Consider the following 20,372-nt stretch of genomic DNA (forward strand, 5'->3'; position numbering starts at 1 on the left):
GTTTCTGAGGCACTGGAAAGAGGGTTGGTTATGGTTAGGATATGGTTCAGCTTGTACAGCTTTGCTTTGGGGATAGTAGTGGGAGAGAGAGGAGGTTAAGGGAGCATTTAAGGTTAGCCTTATTTGCTTTTTGTGCAGCAGTTTGGATTTACCTTGTTTGGGTTTTTGGAGTTCTATTCCATAGAAATGGTGGAAATTCCTTTATCTATTATTTAGAAGTCTCATTATCAGAAGCAGCTTTCACATGATCTTGGAATTTCTCTCTCCCCTCCCCCCCCACTTTAGCTTTTGAATAAATTAAACTTCTGACATTCATGGTTCTCTAAAGTCTAATTCCATTCTACTTTATAGACTTATTTCATATTACATACTTTCATGTATTCTATCTTCTATACTAACTAAACTATTCTTAGTCTATCTTTTACCCAGTCTCCAGTACTTTTATTCATATTGAATCCCTTATCTGGAAAAGATGTCTCCTTTCCCCTCCACTTTCCCCTTTTGAAGTCCTCAGGACTTATTTTGTTTGCTGTCCTCCATAAAAGTTTCCCTCTTTCTCTTTGTGGAACTTATCTTAAACTTTGCCATCTTATTTTCCTTTGTACCATAATTTATTTGTATGGGATTCACTCTGCTTTCCCATTCCTTGAAATCAAATTGCAAGGTACTTGAGAGCAAATGTGTATTATATCTGTGAATCCCCATTGCCAAAATGGACTTTTGCATGTAATAAGTTCTTAGTTTAGTAAATTTGTGATTCTGCCATAAGACAATATTAAGTGCTACCTTATGTGGTAAGGACTACAAATGTGATAGGAATCTAGAGAAAGGAATATGGGGGAAGAGAGAGTCAAGGAAGAGATAGGATATAGTTAGGTTTTGTAGAAGCAGAAAGGATAGGAAAGAACATTTCAGGTGAAAATAGCATAAACAGAACTATGGAAGTTAGAATGAGTATTTGACAGTTAACTGCTTCGAACAGGAGAATAATGTTAAGGAATACTGGAAATAATATTATGTAGGTAAAGAATGCTAACTTTCTTTGACAAAGAGAGAAAAGAGGGTTGGCTGTAATTGTGATATGTCAAACTATTGTCATACATGGCAAATTTGATAGTTTCTGTCTCAAAGAAAGTCCTGAAGGAGGTATTTAGGTTCTCTGGCAGCTCAGACATATTTTCACTCCATGAGAGTGATAGACATATTTAAACAGCTGTCAGGATTTGTAGTCAGCAGTAATAAGTGCATGCTCTTATAACTTTTAGAATTGGTATTAAATTTATCTTCAAAAGCTAAATGTGACTGAAAGAATATCCTCTTACCTCCTTTTGTTTAATACAGAATAAATGACTAATTTTAAAGCTTTAGGAACAAGTTTATAAATGGTTGTAATTAGGATTTACAGTAATAACAAGTATATTATTGCTGAAATAGGAGGATAGATGCAGTGTTGAGAATACCAAAAGATTTGAGTTGGAGTTCTGTTTCAAATAATTACTAGTGTATGACCTTGAACAAATTGTTTAACCTCTCTCTCTTAGTTTCTTCTCCTACAAAATGGATAAAAATGGCATCTGCCTTGTAGAGATATTGCAAGATTAAAATGTGATAATCCCTGTAAAGTGCTTTCCAAATCAGAAGTTTTGTATAAAATATTAGCTATCATTATTGTCATAATCATATTAAATTTATATAGTTTGCTATACTATGTGTATTTATGATGAGGGTTTTCTTTTTCTTTTTGTTTAATTGGGCAACTGGAGGGACAGTTTTATAAATGCATATAAAAAGAAAATTTAAAAAATATATATATACACACTGTTTTAAAATAGGCAGAATGCTTTACATACACTTTTCTCATTTGGTCTCCACAACCTTTGGAGGTAAATGCTGCAGATAACTCTTATTTGACAAAGAAAGAAACTAAAACTCAGGATATAATATATCAATGTCACATGTGAGGTAAATATTTTAAATTAGAATTAAAGTCTTCCTGATCCCAAGCCTAGAACTTAAATAATTACACCACCCTTTCTCTCAGTCCACTGTTAATCCCTGCAAATTTAATAATCTGTATTTTAGAAGAAAAATGCTATCGGCACTCATCATAAATTCATGTAGTGAGTGAGTTTACTCTTTGGATTGGAAATTCTTTGCAATTGGAGAGTAGCTTTAAGCCTTCGACCACATGAAATCTATGTCAGTGCTTTGTACTTTAAATTCCCATCGATATATGGGGTAGTTTCTTGTCCAGTGCTATGCATACATTAAAAGGGGCAGATGTTGGCTCTCTATAATGTGTTAATATCCTAACTTAGAAAAAGTTAGAAAATTACCACTCTTCTATTTTGTTCCATTGATGCAGGTTGCCATCAAACAGATAAATTTGCAGAAACAGCCTAAGAAGGAATTAATCATTAATGAAATTCTTGTAATGAAAGAATTAAAGAACCCCAACATAGTCAACTTCTTAGATAGGTAAGTATGGATTTTTTTTTTTTTTCCTAAGAAAGTTTGGAGTTGAGAATGTGATCTTTAAACCCTGGTAGTGCTTCTTCAAATGATTATAGAATAATATCTTGCAGATAATTAGACACAACACTACAAAAAAATATTCTTTATGAAAAATGATGTATTCTTTTCACCTTCTGTGCTCTGCCCTTTTTGGTCTGTAACAGATGATTCTCCCAACTTTAGATTTAAATGATTAATTCATGTTTCAAATTTTCTGTGATCAGTTTCTTGGAAATAGCATACTTTTGTATTCTAAAGATTTATTTATCTGGCCCTGTAGAGAGTGAGTTATCTCAGAAAGGTTTTATTTTTAATAAAAGTATTTCTGAGATGTATTATATTTTGATAAATCAGGGATACCATTATGACCATCGGTATTTTCTGAACTTTTGTATTATAGTAATTTTCTTCTCTTACCTTGCTATCAAGCTTACAGATGTCACTTATTTTTTCAAGATGTCCTAGAGCTTAATAGCTTTCCTCTGTGTGATTTACTATATCTAATTTGTTATTTGGATATTTAACCAAGATTTTTTAGAACTACATGGTTGTTGAACGCTTTAAGTTTTGGATGGTAGTTGATGGCCTCATAAAATAAAGTGAAAGACCATTATCTAATATGACTTTAAAATATTTAATTGTTTTCTTTTTGTTATGAACTTAATAAATAATCATTATGAATATTTCAGTATACAAAGAAGAACAAAGAGAAAAAATATGTAGGAAATTTGAAGTTCTAGAATATACAATTTTTTAAAAAGCACATATAAAATTCAATAGCAAAATCATCTTGTTTGTTGTCTACTGAACTTCATTCTATTTCTTTTTATGTATTTTAAAATGTTCTATTGATGATCCTTTTGTTTTACATCCTCATATTTACCCATTACTCTATCCCCCATCCCCACCTCTCAAAGAAACTCCAGTCTTCCCATATAACAAGTATAATCAGCCAAAACAAATCCACACATTGGCTTTCTCTGACAGCATATGTCTCATTTGCTCCCTACATTCCTGCCAAAAGATGAAAAGCATGCTTCATCATTAGTACTATGGTATTTATGATTGGTTGAGAATTATTTGGTTTTCTTTACATTATTGTAGTCATTTTAGAAATTATTCTTCTGGTACTATTTATATCTTTTGGTATCATTCAAATTTTCTCATATTTCTCTTAATCTTCCTTTTCAGTATTTCTTACATTGCAGTAATGTACTATATTAATGTACCATAATTTATTCGGCCATATACCAATTTATGGACTTGCAACTTCTTTGTTAGGTCTACAGTCAAAAAAATGGTTACTGTAAATATTTTTGATAAATGGGTGGTTGTCCCTCAAAATTTCATTGACTTCTTCGTGGTCTGTGCCTTGCATTAGTTCTAAAAGTATTCACTAAAAGTATTAGTAAATTTTTGTTATAGTTCTAAATTTCTTTTCAGAATGACAAGACTAGTTCATAACACCATCAGCAGTTCATTAATGTTCCTAGCTTTCTACAACAGCTCCTTTAATAATAGTCATTTTCCTTTCTCTTTGGTCAGTCTGAAAAGTATAATGTAGAGCTTCAGAGCTATTGTAATTTATATTGCCTTTATTATTAGTGATTTGGAATTTTTTGTGGGGCTATTAATAGCTTGCCTTTCTAGTTTATAACCTACCTGTTTAGATCCTTTGATTTGTTTATTTCTTGGGAAATGTTTCTTGTTCTCATATATATTTGTATCATTTCTACTGTGCTTTTTTGAGTGCTTTGTCACAGCTATTAAATTGATGCTGTCTAATTTACTGATTCTTGACTGGTAAATGGAAGATTACAATGACTTTTATTTCTTATATTATTTATTTTAATAAGAAAATAATGCTAAGTTAAATGTAATTTCTGTGGAAGTAAGAATTCCTCTTTTATAGAAATTTCCATTTAAATGATTCTTACAGAATCTACAGAATTAAAATAAGCTGAAAAATTTGTCAGTTCAATATTGCTATGAATCTAATACAAAAGAATGTTTATCATTTCTTCTATTTTTAGTTATCTTGTAGGGGATGAATTATTTGTGGTAATGGAGTACCTTGCTGGAGGGTCTCTTACTGATGTTGTAACAGAAACCTGCATGGATGAAGCACAGATTGCTGCTGTGTGTAGAGAGGTGGGTCTTGTGTTTTCTTTTTGGTAAAATGGGTAGGTGGGGATACAGGAAGGAAAATCTGTGTATTTGAATAACATTATTATATTCCTAGGAAATTGCATTTTAAAAGTTTTTCTTAATGAAAATTCTTTAAAAGTTATCTCCATTTGAATTTAATTTCTATGTACCTTTGGAATAAGCAGAGAGCTTACACATTCCATTATCTTGGGGTAAAGTCTAGACCACTAGAGAACTTGGGTCACAAGCTAGTAAAACCCACTATATAGCTACAGGTCTCTGCTTTTTAGCTATATTAAAGGCATAAAATGAATTTTAAACAGATCCCTTGGTATTAGCTTTCTAACTCCAAATCCCCCCTGTCCTTTTCCTTATCTTAAGATGTGGTAAAATCTTTTCTTTGATTTAATCTTTTTATACATGCTTGGTGTAAATCAGTAGTTCTTAATCTTTTTGATAATAGGACCTCTTTATACTTCGAAAATTTTTTGATTTCCTGTGGCACCCTTTTCTGTTGCTTCTCTCTTAGTCTTTGCCATATTAGAAATTTAAACATCTCTAGTATTATTTTGAAAGTAGTTTTAATATTGAAGATCCTCTAAAAGGGCCTTGGGAACTCCCAGGGTCCCTAGATTGCATTTTGACAACCAAGGGTACAGACCAAAACTAACATCTGGCTGATTATCAGTGACACCCATAATAGTCAACCTTAGCCTGATGCCCCATGAAGCATTTACATGAAAGGCCATGTTATTGAAGTTTAATTTGTGTTGTCTCTGTTAGCTGCTTTGCATCTAAAATTGTGAACAGAAAATTTCCGTTATATCGAAGTGACTAAGTGGATTAGAGACTATTTTGATTATAAGAATGAGCACATGATCTTACATTGCCTCAGTTTTTGTTTGTTTTGAATGTAAAAAATAATCGTTATTTGGATCTTGGATTGTTGATTGAGTTACATTTGTAGGGCAGACTAAGAAATGGAAGGGAAAACTTTTTTTTTAATTGTTCACTCTTGTGTGTATGTGTGTGTGTGTGTTTTTTAACTTTTTATTGACAGAGCCCATGTCTGGGTAATTTTTTACAACATTATTTCTTGCACTCATTTCTGTTTCAACTTTTCCCTTCCCTCCCTCCACCCCCTCCCCCAGATGGCAAGCATCCTATACATGTTAACTATGTCACAATATATCCTAGATACAATATATGTGTGTAGAACCGAACAGTTCTCTTGTTGCTCAGGAAGAATTGGATTCAGAAGGTAAAAATAACCCAGGAAGAAAAACAAACATGCAAACAGTTTACATTCATTTCCCAGTGTTCTTTCTTTGGGTGTAGCTGCTTCTGTCCCTCGTTGATCAATTGAAACTGAGTTAGATCTTCTCTTTGTCAAAGAAATCCACTTTCATCAGAATACATCCTCATACAGTATCATTGTTGAAGTATATAATGATCTCCTGGTTTGCTCATTTCACTTAGCATCAATTCATATAAGTCTCTCCAAGCCTCTCTGTATCCATTCTGCTGGTCATTTCTTACAGAACAATAATATTCCATAATATTCATATACCACAATTTATTCAGCCATTCTCCAATTGATGGGCATCCATTCAGTTTCCAGTTTCTGGCCACTACAAATAGGGCTGCCACAAATATTTTGGCACATATAGGGCCCTTAAAGGGAAAATTATTAATACTGAACAAGTATGAATAGTTTTTCCAGCTCCAAAAGCAAGGGCTTTTTAATTTTTGGAAGTTGACAGAATCTTTAGGAAAATTCTTTGCCCCTTTCTACTTAGAAATTTTGGTTTTACTTAATCTTAAGTTTTTCTCTTAGAGTGAGAGAAGAAAAAGAAATAATTTTGGAAATTCATAGGGGTCATAAACTTAGAACTGAAAAGATCTTAGAGTTTATCTAGTCCAGCACCCTCTTTTTCTAATGAGTTTGCAACTCAGAGAAGTTAAGGAAACACAGTCAAATATTTGATAAGGCAGAGAACCCAGGTATTCTTGACTACAAGTTTTTTTTTTACATTACATTGCATTGCCTCTCCACATACATCATTTTTTCTTTAAATCAGAGTAGAATGTATTTGTTTAACTTCTTTTGTTAGAACAATTAACCCTTCAAATTTGTTCTATTCTGAAAACTTAGAAATTTTAGTATGTACTCATGCATTCTGTGAATGGATTAGAGGATGTAAGAAAGAAAAAAAAAGGTCTGGATATCAATTGTTCTTGCTCTTTTGCAAAATGGGATAAGCCAGCAGGAAAGGAACATGTTTGAGTAGCTGAACTTAGTTTTCCATTTGGGTGACAAATAACTTCTGTAATCATAAATAATACCTTGTCATTAAGATAAAGTAAGAAAATAGTTTCCTTGGTGAATGGTTTAGAATTTGAGGCCTCTGTTTGCATTAGAAGGTGTTCACTTGGCAAATTCTAAAATTTCAGAAATTTTTTCTTTTTAAGCAAGAAGATGTTATCTGATCAGATGTCAAACAAAAACAATGAAAATTGTCCATTCCTTAGTCAAGGGGTCTCTAATTGGTTCTCCCTTTATTGCTACAGAGTTGTTAGTATTATTATTATTACTAATGAGACAATGATAGAATTTTAGAAATATTTAGTTCCACTTCATTTTATATATTTGAAAGCTGTGCACAAATGTGAACAGATTAACAGTCCACATATATTGACTTAGTTTTTTAATGTAATATATTTATGTTTTATTGTATCTTTATTTTGCCACATATTTATTTCCTACTTATATTTTAAACTGTATGAAATATGACCCCTTTGTTTTAGTATGATTTCCCCTCTCTACTAAAGGAGAGGAGGGGTCAAGGGATTTACATGAGTCCTGACAGGTAAGATGAGCAGTAAAGAACCAGAAATCAAACCTATGTCCTAGGCTGTAGATCTTATACAGGCTGGATTTTTAGTCTTTTATAGGTCTAAGCATCACAGAAGATGTTAAAGATTTTAAGGGTTTTATTTATTGTATAACTTGACATTTAAAATCAGCCATGATTTGCAATAAGTTGGAATATGGCCCATAGCATTTGTGATGCAGAGGTTTCCAAATTTACTTTTAAACTTACTACCTTTGTGACCCTGAGCACATCCTTTTTTTCTCTTGGTCTTAGTTTCTTTACCTACAAAATAGGAGTGAGATGGACTAGGTGATCTTTGAAGCCCCTTCTAACTCCAAATCTGAATTTAGGATACTAAATTGGCAGTGCTTCACTTTGTTTCTCAATGTATTTCAGAAGGATCAGTGCTTGGCTTTTGTTTTTCTTTTAAATTTGTCATGTAGTCTGCCTTTTTAAGTTTAAAAAAATCAAATAAGTTAAATGATGATATTATCATAGTGATCTTTCTAAGTGTGATATGTATACTAGTAAATTTGGTTTTTTGTATTAATGTCACCAGCACTGTTCCTTCTGAAGGATACTACTACAGCTCAATGTATTTGAGCAGCAATTGATTGCTCCTAGCATCTGTTTTCTATGTGGATGTTTTTTCTCTTACATAGTGTTTACAAGCTCTGGAGTTTCTACATGCCAATCAGGTGATTCACAGAGACATCAAAAGTGACAATGTGCTTTTGGGAATGGAAGGATCAGTTAAACTCAGTGAGTGAAAAATGACATTTTTCTGTTCTAATTTCTGCTATAAAAAGTCATTGTTACTATTACTATCATCCCACCATTGTTACTGTTACAGATTTTTTTTTTTCTGATTTGTGTATTGTGTATACACAAATACACAAGAGTTTGGTATATTTTATGGAGAAGAATCTTTCCTATATTCTCCAAAAAGGGATGTCAGTTCCAGCTAATATAGTAGGTATTATGTGTATTTCATGGTTTATAATTTTCTGAACTTTTTTTTGCTCTTGGGAGTCAAGCTCATACTGGCTCACAAGAGCTTATTGTTAAATGTTCAGTGTGAGCATTTATACCTTGGCAATGGGCAAATGCACAAATGTGGGCCTGATTTTTTTTTTTATAATTGTTAAAATCTAAGAAAGTGATGGAGAAAATCTTAGCACAGTTTAAACTTAAAAATATGTCTTGTGTTTTCAGAGAGCCAGTTGTTAGACACTGACCATCACAGCTCCGTCTGGGAGTATGTGATATAAATCCTCTGCCTCAAAAACATAGGATTGTAGATAAATATTTTATCATATTAAAATCATAGGATTATGGATTAGACTTAAAAGTAATATTAGAGGAGGTCTAGTATAATCCTTTAATTACACAAAAGAAAAAAACTAAACTAGGTTAACTAGATAATGTAAGAAGCTTTACATTTACAACACAAAGCTTATCTTGTTAACTTCTCCAATTAAACTTTTGCTTTACTTCTCCAATTAAACTGGATATTTTTAAATCTTTTAAAATGCAATATATCTAATACAGCATAGAAAGTAATATATGAATAAGGAAATAGAAATTTAATATACAGATTGTTTTATTTTCTAAACTGTACTGGAATGCCCTTTGTGTCTTGGTTATTAATTCTCATCTGTTGTTTTGTTATATAGCCGACTTTGGTTTCTGTGCCCAGATCACACCAGAGCAGAGCAAAAGAAGTACTATGGTGGGGACCCCTTACTGGATGGCACCAGAAGTGGTCACACGTAAAGCTTATGGTCCTAAAGTGGATATTTGGTCTCTAGGAATTATGGCTATTGAAATGGTGGAAGGAGAACCCCCATATCTTAATGAGAATCCCCTGAGGGTAAGCAGGATTGGATTTTATTTCTTAACACAGCAATGATCTATTTTATCCAGAAAACCAGGAGGTAGTGAGACTGTGACTTAAAAGAAGTATGCAAAGCACTTTGCACATATTATTTCATTTAACCCTTACAACAACTTTGGTAGGTGCTATTAATACCTCCATTTTATAGGTGAGGAAATTGAATGTAAAAGAGCCCAAGTGACTTGGCTAGGGTACGTACAATAGTGTTTGAGGTTGGATTCAGACTCAAAACTTCATTACTCCAAGTAGTACACACTACTGCCTCTCCAGTTTGCATCCAGTCTTAGAAAGATATTAGAATATTTATCTGAGAGTGTGTTACATTTTTGGTTTTTAAGTTGCTTTAATCTTTAAATGCTCTTCTCATATTTGACAGTAATTATTTTTGGGAATGGTGCTCTTAGAAAATGATTTTCAAAAGTATAGAGATTGTGCATTTGTTATCTAGTAATTAAAAAATAAATTACCATTTGCTTGTCAGAGTTGGAGCTCTTTTGTTTATGAATTTCATTCATGCTTTATAATTTTTTTAGCATTGGGTCTTTATAGTAATTTGACCAATATGTCAACATCATATATTATTTAGATGATGTTAACCAAAAAGTTCTAAGCTTATCATTTTAGGTTTCTTAGGACTGTTTACCATCTAGTTCAGATTATTTTTCCCAGGAGGAAAGTAAGACCCTCAAAAGACTTGACCTATCCTAAGATAATTTTTCTAGTATGTAGTTTAAAACAGAGATGATAGATGAACATAAATATAAATATAACAATAATGTTATCAAATGGGTGGAACTGCTATAACATTTTTCTTAAGATGTTTAGGATGAATTTAGGGATCTATGAAGGTAGAGGCGCTATATCAAGTTTCTGAAGAAAAAACTGAGTTTCAAAACTAACAAGGGTGACTGTATTGTTTTGTTTTCAGGCCTTGTATCTAATAGCAACAAATGGGACTCCTGAACTGCAAAATCCAGAGAAACTGTCTCCAATATTTCGAGATTTCTTAAATCGATGTTTGGAGATGGATGTAGAAAAAAGGGGCTCAGCCAAAGAATTGTTACAGGTAAGTTTGTTAATAGGGAGAGAATGTACAAGAGAGCCTTGACTTTTGGAATCATAAGTAAAATTATAACCATTTAAGAAGTTTGAATTTATTATTTATGGAACAAATAAAAAGCTATTGGTTCAATATTAAGACTTCATCTAAAAAAAAAATTGAGTTTTGCACTTTGGCCTGAACACTGCTTGCACTAATATATCTGAGATTTTTTTGAAAAGAAGGCATTGTAGATGTTGGAAAAACAGAAAATAATCATTTTTCTAATTATTGATGCTATTTTAATGGGATTTCCCCAGGAACCAATATTTCTTTGCCTCATTATAGTTTGCAAATCACCTTTGAGTTCTTGAAGATTAAGCCAGAACACAGGTTCTAACAAGCTGAAAAATCTTTGTGTAAAGTACCATAGACAGCATGTAGCTAAGTACCAATATTTTGAGGCCAGAACAATCAATGTTTCCTAGGAATCTGTTAGTGTTATTCTCTAAAATGTGATCTTCTCTGAGAGCAGATTTCTTGCAGGGCTTCTGGGGGCAGCCTTAGTTTCGGTTCAGTGTAATCACCCCAAATGCAGCCAGGAGTTAAAGTCCAAATCCTTTATTTTCTCCTTTAAAATCTTATCTCCCTCCCTTGGGGCTCAGTTACTTTTTCTGGAGGCCTTCTGTAGTCTTTGTTCCAAGAGCTCCTGCCACTAGCCTTTGCCTCTGCCAGCTTCTGCCTCTAGCTCCCTCTGAATGTCTCCAGCCAGCACAAAGGTGGAAGATGGAATGAATCTGTCTCCTCCTCCGAGACCTTTGGCCCTGAGAGCTCCTCCTTATATATGTTCTCTTAAAGGTGTGAATCTTGTGGAATTATAGTAAGTACTAAGTACATTAGAGAATCATTATCTCATCAATTCCACTGACTTAGCACCTTGTAGAATCCTAACAATCTATTCTTCTCCTGCTTCTGTGGTGGACTTAATAGTGAAGAGAGGAAAGGTTGCTAAGAATTTTACTATTCTTATTGTTTCTATAATCATTAATTTAACTGTTGATACTGTAAATATGAGATCTTTGTTTTTTATCTACATTCTTATTGATATCCTGGATGTAACAAGAAACCAGAGGACACAACAAAATAACTAACTGGAATGATAGCTTATAGAACCTTTTCAGAAGGGAGAATAAAGAAATTGACCCAAGTTCGCTTTATTTTGCTTGTAAAAGGGAACAAGGGACATTAATACTTTATAGGGATCATGCTTATACTGACTCTCACTTCCAGAGGATGATCTCATTAACTGCCCTAGATTCAAATATTATTACTGTGTAAATGATTTCTAGATCTCTATTACAAAAAGCCTCTAACTTGTCTCTCTGATGCCTCAAATCTCTTTCTTATTCAGGCCATTGAGGGAGATCCCTAAAATAAAGTTCTGTCCTTGTCATACTCAGAAAGTTCCAGTAATTCCCTGTTTCTTCTAAAATCAAATACACTTTGGCTACAACCTGCCTTTCCATACTTGGTGAACATTACTCTTCTTTATTAACTCTATATTCAGCCATACTGGCCTACTTGATTTTCCTCATACAGCACATTTTATCTTCTCTCAGTCTTATCTTTGCACAGATTGACCTCAATTGAACTTCTTCCTCAACTTCCACTGCTTAGATTCCCTAGCTACTTTCAAAATTTGACCCAAGTGATCTTCCTTAATTAGTGCTAATTACAATCACTAACTATTAGTGCCTTTTATTCACCATACACACAAAAATTATCTTATTATTTACTTTGTACAAGGTTTCCCAAAAATCTTAGTACTTACAAAAACTTATAGCTTTACTGACTTTAATAATCTCTATAAGTTTTGATACCTATGAAACCACACTGAAACTTTTTTGGAAGAATTGGTCAAGATCTACAAAACGAAATTAGCACATATCTTACCTTGATGGTTCTTGACTTCAGTACAAAAATGGGCATGAAGAAGATTTAAAAAGCTGGTAGAAAAGATAGTTTAGGATCAAAAAATAGAAGAGGCCAAATGTTATATAAATTATTTACTATCTTTAATTTTGTGCATAAAGAATTTTCCTTAAGCATAGAGTCAAAAGAAGATAAAGGTAGTGAGCCCTGCATCTTTAAAAGTGAAATTGGCTATATTTTGTCATGATGACTGGTTATTGAAGTGATATTCATTTAAATATCACCCCCAAAATTAATTAAATAGCTAAAGATTAATTGCATAATTAAGCATTGAGCACTATTCAGTTAAATATTCAAATCATTATTTAATATTAAATAAAATACTTAAAATTAACTTATATTTGAATGGCATTTAAATATAGTTAATTAGTTTGATTGGAACAAAAGAGTAAATATCATGTATGGCAGAAAATTACAAAGATAGCAGTACTCTATATACTGCTACAAAATAAATTCCTATAAAAGAGGAAACAGGCTAGAGCAAAAACATTGTTACAATTTCTTAGAGAAGTTTCGTCAGTTCAAAACAGTCACTAAATAGACTCAAAAGAACTCAGAAGCCACCTTAGCTAGCAGATAATAGGTTAAGACAACAGTATATGGTAGCCAAGGGCAGTGTTGATTTATAACAAGTTGTTCTTCAAAATAATACAGAGGAAATGATTGAAGACTCAGTAGTAGTGGTGGTAGTAGTAGTAGTAGTAGTAGTAGTAGTAGTAGTAGTAGTAGTAGTAATAGGAGTGATGGTGGTGGCGGTGGCAGTAGTAGTAGTAGTAGTAGTAGTAGTAGTAGTAGTAGTAGTAGTAGTAGTAATAGGAGTGATGGTGGTGGTGGTGGCAGCAGCAGTAGTAGTAGTAGTAGTAGTAGAAGAGAAGAACTACTAATGACCGATTGATCTAGTAGGCCTAGAGTTCAAATCCGGCCTCAGACAAGAGGCTGTATGACCTTGGGCAAGTCATTTAACCCAATCTGCCTCAGTTCCTCATCTAAAAATGGAGTAAAGAAGGAAAAGGTAAATTATTCCATTATCTTTGCCAGAAAAACCCCAAATGGAATCATGAAGAGTTGAACACAACTGAAATGATTAACCACCAACAAAAGCCTCGAGTGTTCAAAGAATGTTTTTTAGATTAAACCAAAAGGACAGCAATCATGAAATGGAATAGGTAGATATTCTACTGTTTTTAGAATGATGAATTTTCATCAGTGACAATAGTGAATCTATCATATTCAGACTATTATCTCTGCATTAGATTTATTGTTGGGAAGTGGGAGTGATGCTTTAAAAGATACTGTGATCTTGCCAGATATATGATGAAGACTGTAGGTGAGACAATTACAAAGTTTCTTAGGAATTGATTTCATAATGTCTCAAAGAAGAAATTCAAAAATGAAATAAACAAATTGGAAAAAGGACATTTTAATATCTCCCTGAACTACATCAGCAGTAATCAATGAATGTGCCTTCTTTTTTTTTTTTTTCTATAGTTTTAAAAAAGGGAATAGGTAGGGTTTTTATAGCTGATTTTCTGTGGCCTACCTCTTTATTTTATACAGCTGAGTGAGAGGTATAAAAAACAAGATTCTGTGTTTTTTGCCATTAAAAAAAAAGCTAACTTGACTGGGTTGAACAAAACATGAAGGCTTTCTTTATGAATGAGGACTCTCACACGTTGAAGTTATTGATAATTATACTTTTCAGTAAGCTGGAATTTTGGCATCAAATGAGTATAAAATAAACAAAGTTTTGTTTAAGGTCATCAACATTTTCATAGAAGCTAAAGTCCAGAAGGATTCCTTATTGATGCTAATAGGTGTTCTATTTATGGATTATCTACTAAAATCAGATCATTTTATGGTAGAAGAAAAAGAATTGGCCTAACCATCCAAATTAGAAAAATTGGATGGGAATCATAACAGTGTCCATACAGTGACCTTCAGCTAGACACAAAGCCCATGGTATTTACAAATATAAATATATGTATTTATATACATATGTGTATGAGTATGTGTCTTGGATAAGAATAAAAAGATGGGCCTTGAATTGAGAAAGACTAGAACACATTTGGGAAATACTATTTTGAAAAAGTTTCTTTTTAAAAATCAGTGCTATGGTAAATGTTACATAACTTCAAATCATGAAATAGCACCATCTTGGAAGAATCAAAATTACAAGTAACCCAAAGGATTCCTGCTCCACCAGCTCCCTCACCTTTCCCTTCCTCTTCCCAAAGGCCACCACATGATAAGTGTAAGTGGGCTAAAATATGCTGCCAACAATGGCTTTTATGTAAGAACAAAGAGATATATATATTCATTACATATATATATATATATATATATATATATATATATATATATATATATATATATATATATATATATATATATGCATGTATATATGTTTACGAATTGAATGATCAGAACAAGTAATGAAATCACTTATGCTACAAGTTGTCCTTAAAAGCTCATAATCCTAAAATCCTATTAATAAGAGAACAGATAGAGAATATTTATGTTTTGGGCTGCTTAGTGGTAGAGTGGACAGGATTGGATTTAGGAATTTATGAATTCAAATACAATCCCAGACACACTTGTTACCTATGTAACCCTGGGTAGTCACTTAATCCTGTTTGCCTTAGTTTCTTCATCTGTAAAATGAGCTGGAAAGGGAAGTGCAAAGTATTCCAGCATCTTTGCTAAGAAAAACCTTAATGGGGTCACAAAAAGTCAGACATAATTGAATGTGTAACAAGTATTTTCGTTTAGTCACTTTTGAAACACCAAGAGGATCATCAGATCATATATACTTGGGTAGGTGAAACCCATGTGAAAGATTTATAGAAAAACAGCTATCTGAGAATCAAACTTAGATGAGGAGATTTGTGAGGTGGTCTGTGTCAGGAGAGGAGGTTACCAACATTGATGAAAGCACAGTTCCCTCAAAGACTGAGATATTGGTGAGGTTAAAGCTTATTCAATGAAAATACAATGAAAATGCTGATTAACCTATTTTTATTTGGTTATATTAACTCTAATGTATAAATAATGTATTCAGATTTTTGGTTTGTGTTCTATAAAAGGAATCTTTAGGTTTCAGGGTTGAGTGAGAAGAACGAGTTGTAAATTTATCATTCTATTTTTTTTTTCTTCTGGCAGCATCCCTTCCTGAAACTGGCTAAACCTTTGTCTAGCTTGACACCGCTGATCATGGCAGCTAAAGAAGCAATGAAGAGTAACCGTTAATAGCATTGCCATTTGTGGCCTCATCTTTTTTTGTCAATTTTTAAAAAAAGAAGTCTTTATAATATATAAAATTGTTACTCTTTTTAGGGGTTTGGAAAAAAATTGTCAGCACACTGGGGTGGTTGGGGGAAACCAACCCCCTACTCCCTGGAGACATCTAAGACAAAATTAAGGAAAAGAATTGTTATGACTCTTAAAATAGCCCCTTTTTAGGGTCCAAGAGAAATTGTGGACTGAATCACTGGCCTTTCACCTTTCTGCCAACAGCCCAGCAGTGCCATTTATGAAGCTTGGAATTTGTATTTTATTTTATTTTTGCTGACTTTGCTGTAACAGATCCCATTCATTGTACCCTTTAGGGTATTTTCAATACTTGAATGGCAGATTCAAGCTTTCAAAGAAAGGCATTTGTTTGATCTGCTAGTCTCCTATTTTTCCCTGTTCTTCCTCCTTTCCTTTACCTGCTCCTTTTGGATTGCTTTGAGAAAATGTTTCTCATGCCTAAATTAAAGCAAGTGTGATGGATATTATGTACCTCCTTATATTAGAAAAGAGGCTTCCTATGATTTAATTTTGTGTAGAAGCCAGGACCAGCTACTTAAAGCACTGTTCAATAACATTTTAGTTACAAACTATTTTGAGGAAGGGAAGGGAAGTGGGTTTGTTTTTGTTTTTGTTTTTGGCCTTGGGGAAGATTAAAAGAGCCTTTTTTTTTTTTTTTTTTTTTTTAAAGAAATATCATGGTAGTGATGTTTGGAGTGAAAGTTACAAATAGAGAAGAGGAGAAGGAAGATCATTTTTAACTAAATCATTGAGGCAAAGGAAGCGGACCCCATTGACATTTGAGTCCCTGCAATTTTTGTCTTCCTTTCTGTTGGATTTGTGTTGGCTGCAATTCAAAGTTATTTCCTACTACGTACTTGGTTTCAGAAATCTGTCAGTTTGTTCTTAACCCCAGCTTGGACTCTTTTGCTTTGGCTGGTGTCTCTTTTATTTTCTTTATCAAATAAGTTTGTGTATATATTGTAACTTTTTTTTTAAATCCCCACAGCAAATAATGCGAGTCATTGAATTTTCAGGATTTGACTATTAAATACCTTTTTAAATATATCCAGTTAAAATACATAAGTAATTTGAGATATTTGATATATAGAGACTTGAAAATACATGAACTGAAACTTGGTATTCCCAGGTAGATGTGATTATATCAATGAAAAGAATAGAGACACTTAAAAGACATCTCACAGGGATGAAACTTGTTACAAGCTGGGGAGATTTACCTTGAATTATGAAAAGGTCCCAAAACTTCACCAAAATCTTATTAGCTAGAATGATAAAAGTAATTCCACAAATTCTGCTGCTAAGGGACTTGTGAATCATTTCATTTACTGAGTTGCTATAGGTTTAAATTAGGAGGTAATCATGTTGGGTCACTTTGAATTCATGTGAAGTTATAAATTTCATGTACCAAAAAATTGGAAAAGGGGAAGTAAATCAGAATGAAATGTATTTTGATGTCTATAAGGCATCCTTTCTAGTAAAAAAGTTTTGGTTCCTTGATTGAAATTTTTAAAAGCATTTTGATATTCTGAATCATCTCTCACCCTATAATATTCATTATTAATAGGAGCCTTTTCTTAGAAGCTGTACTGCCTCATCAGAAATGTCAGGAGCAGGAAAAAAAATCATTAGATTCTTGCAGTTATTTGCTTCTGTTCAATTCTACATTTACTTAATACACCAGCAGTGCCAAATCAAAAGTAAGAAAAATTAAGTTTTAGGGATATTTTCTGGAAAACAAAACATTTTGTAAAAAATGTATTGCTTGTCAACAAAGTAAGCTAGCTCATGCTTAATTTCTTAATGTCCATATTAAGATATGACTATAATAAATAGAAAATGCCTACCAGAAAGGTTTTTGCCAAAATCATGAAACAAAACCTATAATTAGAGCATTTAGTAGAATGGTCTCTGATTTCAATCTGATTTTTATTTTTCTTGCTATTACTGGCCCTTCTGCAATTGTTTATTATTTCATCACTTTACAGCAACAAAATGCCTTACTCCCTTTGAAAAACTCCAGTGCCTCTTGAGTTTCAACTTTTAAACTTTCTGCTTTGTAAGCAGTCACTAGGTAGATTTGTATAGAAAAGATACTACCAATGGAGTAGAAAAATCTAATGATCAGAATGCAATGATCATTTCCTCAAGAAGGCAGTAACTTTTAAGTATTGACTTTATAAATAGCTTCTATTTCTATACATGAGCCATAGAAAACATGTTCACTGGATACAGTGTCAGTGCCCCCATTTTTAAGCACGTGACTCAGTAAAGGGCTTTTTGATTTATAGGAAGAGTTTGGAATTATATTTAATCTTTTTTTTTTTTTTTTAAATTGGTGATGCCCTGTATGTCCATTGCTGGCAATGGACCGGGTATCATGAAAATCTGACTCCTGGGATATGGGACCTAAACCCCAGTCTGTTCTTTACTTAGTAAGATAAACTAATCTATCATATGAATATACTTTGATTATTTCTTAAATTTGTAAATTTTAAACAAAATAGTTTTAAGAGCAATAAGGAGTTGTGATTTATTCATTTTTAACAATTTAAAATGGCCTTGTTGTTGAAAGAACAAATTTAACTGAATCAAGATTCTTTTATTTTTTTTTTTTAAGCAATTGTCTTTTAAAATTATTTTTGCTTTCACTTTGGGTTGAAATGTCTCATTCAAATCCAGGAATTACCTTAATAGTTGAGCTCTGTTTATAGGGTGTTATCTTGTAGTACTATACTTAGCACTACAATGAAAGCTGTGACTTCTAGTAACCATTGGGTTACCTGTCCCCTTTCTCTGGTGTCACAAACTTTAGGGATAGATAATCCCAGGAAACTGTAGAAATACTGAGATTGTTTTTCCCTATTGTAATTAGTGAGCAAGTAGAGTCACTGGGATTATATAAACTTTTCTTGTCTTGCAAATATGTCTGTTCAGCTGCTTAAACTTAATCAAGCCAACCACCAATCCAAAATTAATCTGTGCCTTTTAAATACAATTTTAAAAGTATTTTTGAGTGTTTCTTTTGGGGGACCCTTTAAGTGAACTTTTGAGGTTAACTGTGTACGCTGTGTCCTAGCTAGACGGAATCTTAGTGCATCTCAAGACAGTAGTGGAGAGGTAGGAATAGGAGGAAAATTGGGTGCTTAAGGAATTGATAACACTTTAAAAATCTCTTGAAATCCCCAAATATCCATTGAGCATCTCATTTCAATGCCCAGTTATTTTAAGTTATAGTTACAAACATCCAGATTCTCATTTGCTTTGGGTGTTTTGCAGTGCAATTTCATAGCTTTAATTTGAAGTGTATAACAATATAAAAACCAGATGTCCAAGCGAAAGTTTTAAAATCCATTGTCTTCCTGTCTCTGCCCTATCCCCCTCCTCCAACTTTTAACAGTTTTTCAGAGTGTTTATATTCACTCAAGCAACAAGTATTTATTGAGCACCTGTCAGAAGCAAAGTGCTATGCTAGATGTGCAAGGTTCCCTGTCTTAAAGGATCCTTGCCATCTAGTTGGTTCACCATACTAGCCTTCTCAGAGTAGAGAGGCAGTAAGAAATGTAATTAAAACAGCTAACTATTCTTAAATTTTAGTTCTGTAGTAAGAGGGTGGAATCAAACATAAATCTTGGGTAAAAATTAATTTTTTTCTCTCTCCTTCCTTATTTTGGCAGATGGAAATGGAACTTAGTTGCAAGTAGCTATCTTATTTTTTATTGTCTTCAAATTTTATATTGCCTTTTGTTTAATTTAATCCCTTATGTTATTTAATTGTTACTGCAACATTAACTACTGTATTTGATGTTCAATAACTTTGTTCTTTTCAGGGCTAGAAATAAAATTTTTTTTTAAATGTTTATCCCCTTCCCGAATTTTTATCTTTTTGAACCAGAGTAGCTTTAAAGAATAAATGTTTAGATTTCTAATAGGTCATAGGAAATGTATCTTAAAGCTCAGTGTATTTTAAAGCATGAATTCTTTTTTTACACGGAATTGGTATGAATTTTGTCTATAATGTCCTCTTAGGTTTCTGGAAACATGAATAAGAATCATATTCCCCTATTCAGAACTAAGTTCAAGAGAAAGTATTAACTTTTTTTCTGACTGTGAAGTCCAGGAAAACAACCATGGGATCTATCCATTTTCTCAACTCACGTAACGTCAACAGACTTGACTGAATCTTGGAAGTTTAAAAAAAACTGGAGGACAAGGAACTTAACTGTGATGTTATATACCGCTTTTCCCCCTTTTCTTTTTAATCAGATCTGCAATGTCATTTGTGTAGGAAGAGTTCCTGGAGAGGAGCTCTACCATTGTTAATTTGCACCTTTTCTGCAATTTGTCATCTTTGAGAGTTGCTTGGGACACTGCAAAGTTAAGTGATTTTTCCCAGGTTCATATAGCCTCTTGTTAGAGGCAAGTCTTGAACGTAGAGCTTTTTGTCATTGATGCTAGCTAGCTCTCCGTCTGCTACAACACTGCTTCTCTCATGCCTCTCATGCTTTGTAGAAAATGAATCTTTTAAATTAAAATATTTTAAAACATTAAGGATTTAATTGGAGTAGGAATTGTAAAATGTTTGAAAGTACAATAACTT

General features: G+C 32.9%; 1 protein-coding gene across 4 annotated transcripts in view; it reads left to right on the top strand.

Annotated features, from left to right (window-relative positions):
- Nucleotides 1-20,372, top strand: part of PAK2 (p21 (RAC1) activated kinase 2) — a 129,426-nt gene that overhangs the window by 88,049 nt on the left and 21,005 nt on the right. For 3 of the 4 annotated variants that reach the window (XM_051985542.1, XM_051985544.1, XM_051985541.1), the window contains exons 10-14: nt 2,366-2,478; nt 4,548-4,665; nt 8,201-8,300; nt 9,215-9,411; nt 10,364-10,501. In XM_051985542.1, coding sequence (XP_051841502.1) covers nt 2,366-2,478; nt 4,548-4,665; nt 8,201-8,300; nt 9,215-9,411; nt 10,364-10,501 — 666 coding nt within the window. Of the gene's footprint in view, nt 1-2,365; nt 2,479-4,547; nt 4,666-8,200; nt 8,301-9,214; nt 9,412-10,363; nt 10,502-15,625; nt 19,633-20,372 lie in introns of those variants that run through there. The other variant, XM_051985545.1, reaches the window with a different exon arrangement.

Source organism: Antechinus flavipes, chromosome 3 (genome assembly GCF_016432865.1).
Source record: "Antechinus flavipes isolate AdamAnt ecotype Samford, QLD, Australia chromosome 3, AdamAnt_v2, whole genome shotgun sequence".
NCBI lineage: Eukaryota > Metazoa > Chordata > Mammalia > Dasyuromorphia > Dasyuridae > Antechinus > Antechinus flavipes.